The 6674-nt window shown below is 44.2% G+C and overlaps 1 protein-coding gene across 1 annotated transcript in view; it reads right to left on the bottom strand.

Moving 5' to 3' along the window:
• Positions 1-975: 975 nt before the first annotated feature.
• Positions 976-6674, bottom strand: part of TNFAIP8L3 (tumor necrosis factor, alpha-induced protein 8-like 3) — a 35922-nt gene continuing 30223 nt past the window's right edge. The window contains exon 2 of the mRNA XM_012658050.1: positions 976-1885. Coding sequence (XP_012513504.1) covers positions 1323-1885 — 563 coding nt within the window. The 3' untranslated portion in view covers positions 976-1322. The remainder of the gene's footprint in view (positions 1886-6674) is intronic.

The following is a 6674-nucleotide window of genomic DNA, read 5'->3' on the forward strand; positions in this document are numbered from 1 at the left end:
GCTGAGCTCATACGGTATTTTTAAAGCCCAGGAGGATGGGAGGTGAGGCGGGAAGAGCAAGTCTCTTAATGTGGCACAATGTTATAAGGAAAGAAGTACATTGTCCTGCTGTTGGTTAAGACTATGATGAAAAGACCTGAGAAGCTGCAGTGTGAGGGCGAGGCTATGAGACCTTCGGAGGAGGTGGGGTGTTCTGTGGGCTAGTGCCCCTCTGACCAGCTCACAGACCCACCTACTTGTGCTCCCCTGAAACTACTTCCCCTGGGGAACTGAGTGTAGACCTCCCACTCTTCATTGTCTTCTTTTCTGTCCTGTTATTCTTAATACTTATCTAACTCCAAGGAATTTTATTTTAAATCACAACTCCAAGACCTCTTATTTGAAGGCTACTTTTAATTTATTAATGAGCCAGAGAAAACAGCAGAAAATGACTGTGAAAGGCCAAGAAGGACAGACAGGGGTTCATTCTGCTCCACTCACGTGCTTGCCAGACTAACGCCTTCCCGTGCCCCGTGGACGCTGCCCCAAGGATAAGGGAAGGCTGATCCTGCAGAGGGAGCACAGTGCTTCTCTGCTTCTGTGTTATGGGTGGGAAACTCTCCCCACCGCCTGTGGAAGGTTTCCCTCTGCAGGATCATAACCCTGCACATCTAAGAACTCAAAAACACAACCCTTGAAAAACATTTTTCCAATTTGCAGCTATACTTTTTCACACCTTTGGATTTCATTTTGTTTGAAGCAGCACATTTAGAGACAGATTGCAAGCCCAGCCCATTAGATTCTGTTGTTCTTTTCTTCTATGCTGCTTAATCATATAGATCCAGGTTTATATCTCTCATACCCAGAAGAGAAAATATGAAGACCTTACATTAGAGTTTTCAAAAACATGAACATACTTCATCTCATTCAATCCTCACAACAGCCCTGTGAGGTAGGCAGGCAGGCATCATGGTTCCAGGACACGGAGGACAGAGTTGTAACGGGCAGAGCTGGGAACCGAATCCAAATCCTCCGGCTCCTGGTCCAGGGCTCTTTCCACTCCACAAGATGAACTGAGCTCACTGTGATGAGCAAAGCAGCCTTTCTGCTTAGAATAGGTGAAATGTCCTGTTGGGCTTGCAAACACAGGTGATTTTAAGTACAGACCTCGTCAGAGAGCTCAGAAGATAAACACACCTGAGCTAAGTTCAGCATCAGAGGGAGGAATGGACAGAACATGGACATCTTCGACAAGGGTTTCTGCTTAGCTACTTGATTCTCACCCGGACAGTGGTTGAGTGCCGTAATGTTAAAGCAGCAAAGTCCAGGAGGAGGGAAGGCATTCAAAGGACTTTCTCATCTAGCAATTTATTGATTCCTTCACAAATCCTCTTGAGGTTGGGCCGACAGTCTCCATCCAGACTATAGAGGGTGGAGAGGAACTCCAGGTCAGCAAAGTGGTTGAAGACGTGGTTGATGCGCCCGTGGGTCCTGGGCGTCAGGTGTCGCTGCACCAGTTCATGCACCAGGTCTTTGCACTCGTGCAGGAGCTTGGAGAGCACGTTCCTATCGAAAGTGTATTCCACCTCATAGAAGCTGACGATGGTCATGGCCGTCTGGTTCAGCTTCTTCCGGAACTTCTCCACGATAACAACCTCCTCCTGGCTGAACTGGTTGTTCCGGTAGAGGATCCCAATTTTGATTGCCACCTTGATTAAGTCTTTCATAATCTTGTGGGCTTCCTTCTTGTTGTGGGTGTGCTCTTTGGTGACTTTGTAGAGCTCGTCAAAGATCTCGCTGCTGGTGTCGTCAATCAACATGTTGGCCACGGTCTTGCTGGCTATTTTGCTCAGAATCTTCTTCTGGGCTTGAAGGGCAAGACTCTTTGAACTAAAAACATCAGGACCTATGATAAGGAAAGAAATAAAAGTTAAAGAGACATGAGAACTGTTTATTAAGTTTCCACAAGTAAAACATACTAACTTGAACTCGTGTTCTTGGAGCAAAAACTCGTGTGTTTATATCCACCCCCAGTCCCTCACAGAACCCCACCCCTGCCTGGTTACCCCACCTTCCTCTCCACATGATGTACCTATCACCCTTTCAAACCTTCTAAACTGTGCTTGTGCAATTCCTTCCGCTGGAAGTTGTCTCCTCTTGTCCAGGCCAAATCTCACCTTTTCAGACTTACTTCATATATAAAGTCTTCCTGACTCTACTAGCTCGCAGAGAACTCCCTACAACTGCTGTCACACATTACATGGAAGCAAGTTATTATTTAATGACAAGAATGTAGCTCCAATGTCAATCCCACTCCCAGGGCAGACACGGATAGTTGGTTATGGTGCTCATTTTGACTGAGTTTTGGAATGCATATTTCATTGAGTCTAAGATGTCTTTTCTCACTTTTGAGATGTTGGAAATAGGGATGAGTATTACAGTCACTTTTGCCAGGCAGCAGTAGTTGTCATTACCTGTGTGCACATCAATTTACACAATAGGCGTCAGAGATTTAAGAGAAAGTCAAAAGAATTTTTATAAGAAATGTTGCCTCATGAGTGCTCTTGATGGCAGATCATGGTACTGTGCGGGGAACACGCACATCAGTAATTCCAAGTTCAAGATGCTACAGATGCGTAGTACTCTGAATGTGAAGCAGCTTAGGAAAACCATGGCCAATTTATTTTGCTGTTATTTTTCACTTTATGAATGAATGGCAGCAATATATGTGAAAAAAAAAACAAACCCCACAACACTACAGTCTTAAAAGGCTCTTTCAATAAGTATAAATAAAAATCGTAAGTAAGAAGAAAGCAACGGTTTACAATTTAATTGACAGTGTATTTTTTTTCTTTCTTAAGAGCACATAAAATGGCATCTTACAGTTGATGCTGTCTTAGATTTGATGAAATACTCTACAGGGTCACCAATGAGCTGGAGCTGACATTTGAAATGAAACCTCACTTTACAGTATGTATGCATATTGTTCTTATCTTCCCAAGGGGATTCAGGTTGCCCGAGGACAGAGACATGTCTCCCATAGCACCTAGCTCAGTGCCGGCACAGGGATGAGATGGTGCCTATTGAGTAAAATACTAGAGAAGTGCAGAAGAATCAGAAAGTCGTAAAATGCCACACACACCAAACTTTACTACGAAAAGCCAATATTTCTTCGAGAATCGAGGGTCCTTGAGAATCCCTAGCGCTTTTGTCCAGTGCTTTGTGGCCACATGGGAGTGACAGATGGGACAGGCAGAGCAGATCGCGAGATGGCCACACGCACTGGGTTCTGTTCTCCTTGTCTGCTCCTCCCCGACTTGTATCCTGCACTCTCTGCTCCCTCCGGACTTGTTCCCTCAGCGCACAGTGACTGATCATGGGGTGTTCCGGCCTCACAGACAGACTCAACACACACTGGAACGTGATTTAAACAAAGGCTCCGCATGCTCCCTCATGGCTGGCCCAGCCACACTCCCTCAGCCCTGGGTCTTTCCAGGACAGCTACTTCTGCTCCCCAGCCTCTTCCAGCTGTAAGCCCCTCATGGCTGCAGCCAGCAGTGGGTCGCTGCAGCAGGATGAACAGAACTAAAGCAGCGGGTGCCAGGGGACTCCGCAGCCCCAGCCAGGTCTGTCCCCGGAGTCTTGAGACCACAGAATCTTCAAACAACCTCACAACCAAGTGACCCTGATGTGGCCAGGCCTTCCCCTTCTGCCTCCGTACAAAGAGAACAAACACACCATGTAGAACATAAAAGGAATAGACGCATCTCCTGACTCTTTTTCACCGTGAGGAAGCTCTGGCTCTTCCAGGGTTTGAGGCAGATGATCTTCCTGCCCCGTGTCATCACCCACCATGGTCACCAGACCTTTGGGTGAATAACTTCTGTTCCCCTCCAAGTCAAATTTGTCCTCCAAAGCCAAACATTTACCAGAACCAAGTATATTCAAATGATTGTGCTGTATGCTTTGAAGTCAATTCCACAGAAGCAGCTTAAAGACTTCTGAGTAATGGCCTGTCATGAGTTAAGTGCGTGCCTCCCTAGGTGATTATTCTAATGAGAATGATGGAATCTAGATGGATCCATTCTAAAATATCAGAAAATGAGTCATTGCTTTTGTAGTCACAGCTCCTAAAAACTGCCTGAGAATAAGGTCTCTTTGAAAGCTCTTTAGAATTTCAGCAAACATGCATTGACACAGAAGCAACAGATCAGCTACATACTGGCATGTTGTGCCATGAGAGCAGGGACTTGTGTCTGTCTAAGCCCTGCTTCCCCCCAGTGCCTAGCACATCGGCGGCACATGGCAGGTGTTGGTTGAATAGCTGGCTCTGTGCCAGGCCCTTCACTGTTTAACCCTGAGAGCTGGGTAAACCAGGCATTTTACCGAGTCTTCCCTGCCAGCCTGATTCCAAACCCTGCTCTTTATGCTGCCAGCATTTCCTCCATTCTGCCCCAGAGCTGTGCTCAGACGTTTGCTCACATATACCCATAAGAATTTTTAAATAATTAATTAAATTCATCAATATTTATTCTATTTCTTTGAGACAAGGTCTCCCTAAGTTGCCCAGGCTGGCCTTGAACTCCTGGCCTCAAGCAATCCTCCCACCTCAGCCTCCCAAGTAACTGGGACTACCAGGTGTGTGCCATCATGCCCAGCCCCCATAAGAATTTTTAAAAACTATGTATCTCCTTGCATATTTTTAAAACTTGACAGCAAGTATTTTTCACATTGCATAGGAAAGATATAATTTCTAGATAATGTAATTAACATTTTCAAATTAACCTGTGAAATCATTCTTTTAAATGTGTCCAATGTAACATAAGTACCATTGTGATATAACACCCATTATTGTCCACTTAAAAAATGGCATGAGCAAGGTCTTCTTTAAAAATTGGAAATGTGCTGGGCATGGTGGCTCACGTCTATAATCCTAGGACTCTGAGAGGCCAAGGTGGGAGGATTGCTTAAGGCCGGGAGTTAGAGACCAGCCTGAGCAAGAGCGAGATCCTATCTCTACAAAAAATAGAAAAAAATTAGCTGGGCGTGGTGGAGTGTGCTTGTAGTCCCAGCTACTGGGGGGGCTGAAGCAGAAGGATTGCTGGAGCCCAGGAGTTTGAGGTTGCAGTGAGCTATGATGACGCCATTGCACTCTAGCTGGACAACGGAGTGAGATTCTGTCAAAAAAAGCAAAAAAAGATAGAAAAGAAAGAAAGAAAAAGAAAGAAAGAAAGAAAGAAAGGTAGGTTATGTTTCTTTTTCTCTTTAAAATGGTATCTCTATTCTACTTCACCTACAGAACTTTAACTTCAAGTATGTTTATATGCTTGAAAATATTTGAGCAATCCATCACAATTCTCTACAACCAAAGGATGCATATAAATTGAAATTTAAATTAAAAGAATATTCCAGGGACTGTAAATTTCTAAGCATTAAAAAATTTCTTCTGGACTGAGTTATTTTAACTATTTTAGGTATGATATAAAGTATCAAAATTTTGGTAAATACTAAACATAAAAAATAAAGCTTTATTGGAAATGCTAAATGAGATGGGCAGGGCTGGGCGATGGCATCTTGATTAAAAGAGTCATCATCACCATTGGAGTTTCACATCGACCCCTTGTTTGGGGAGGTTTTGTGTCCCATGGCAATATGTCCCAGTAAGATTCTTTGTTGGTGAGAACTCCATACTAAACCAGTGGAAAGAAGGGAGAGCCACCAGGCTTTGACCTTGGGTTTCTTCTCAGACAGAGGAGTTTGTATATAAGTATGTACTAAGAGCATGTACTGAAGTTGTCAAGAAGAATTTGGATCTATAAATTGTTCCCTCAAAATTCTCTGTCTGCACATCTCATGGAAAATCTCTGGACTCTCGGAGTTCACCGGTCCACCAGTCTGAATCCTGCTCTTCTCTAAGAAAAAGAAAGAATTCCTTAATTAAATAAATTTGAAAGACTTTGGATCAAGCAAAGTGAAATAGATTCTTTTCTGTGAGATTTTAAACATATTTCTTTAATACATTAAGCTGTTATAGCAATTCCCAGAGAGAAGTGGGTGTGATGGGCAGAATAACGGCCCCAGAGACGTCCACATCCTAGTCCCCAGACCAGTGAACATGCTACCTCACATGGCAAAAGGTACTTTGCAGATTAAGTGAAGGATCTTGTGACGGGGAGCTTACCCTGGACTATCCAGAGGGCCCGATACAATCACGAGAGTCCTTATAAGTCAAAGGAGGCAGGAGAGAGTGAGAGTTGGAGAAACAGGTGTGATGACGAAAGCAGAGGTGGGTGATGCACTCTCTGGCTCTGAAGATGGCGGAGGGGGCCAGGAGCCAAGGAGTGTGGGCGCCTGGAGAAGCTGGAAGAGACCAGGGAAGGGATTCTCCAGACAGAATGGAGTCCTGCCAACACTATATTGTAGTCCCACAAATCCAAATTTTGGATTTCTGATCTCTAGAAATGCAAGATAATAAATTAGTGTTTAAAGCCACTAAATTTGTAGCAATTTGTTACAGCAGCAATAGGAAACTTATTCAGGTGGGTAGAATGAGACGTAGCATTCCCAATTTTATTTGATCAGGGACATCTTTTTGCCTCTTGAGTAAAGTGACCAGATGTCCAGTTTGCCAGCAGTAAGGGGTTTCCTGGACAGTGGAGTTTCATTGCTAAAACTGGAATAGTCCCACACAAATT

Source organism: Propithecus coquereli, unplaced genomic scaffold (genome assembly GCF_000956105.1).
Source record: "Propithecus coquereli isolate 6110/MARCELLA unplaced genomic scaffold, Pcoq_1.0 Scaffold57, whole genome shotgun sequence".
Classification (NCBI taxonomy): Eukaryota; Metazoa; Chordata; class Mammalia; order Primates; family Indriidae; genus Propithecus; species Propithecus coquereli.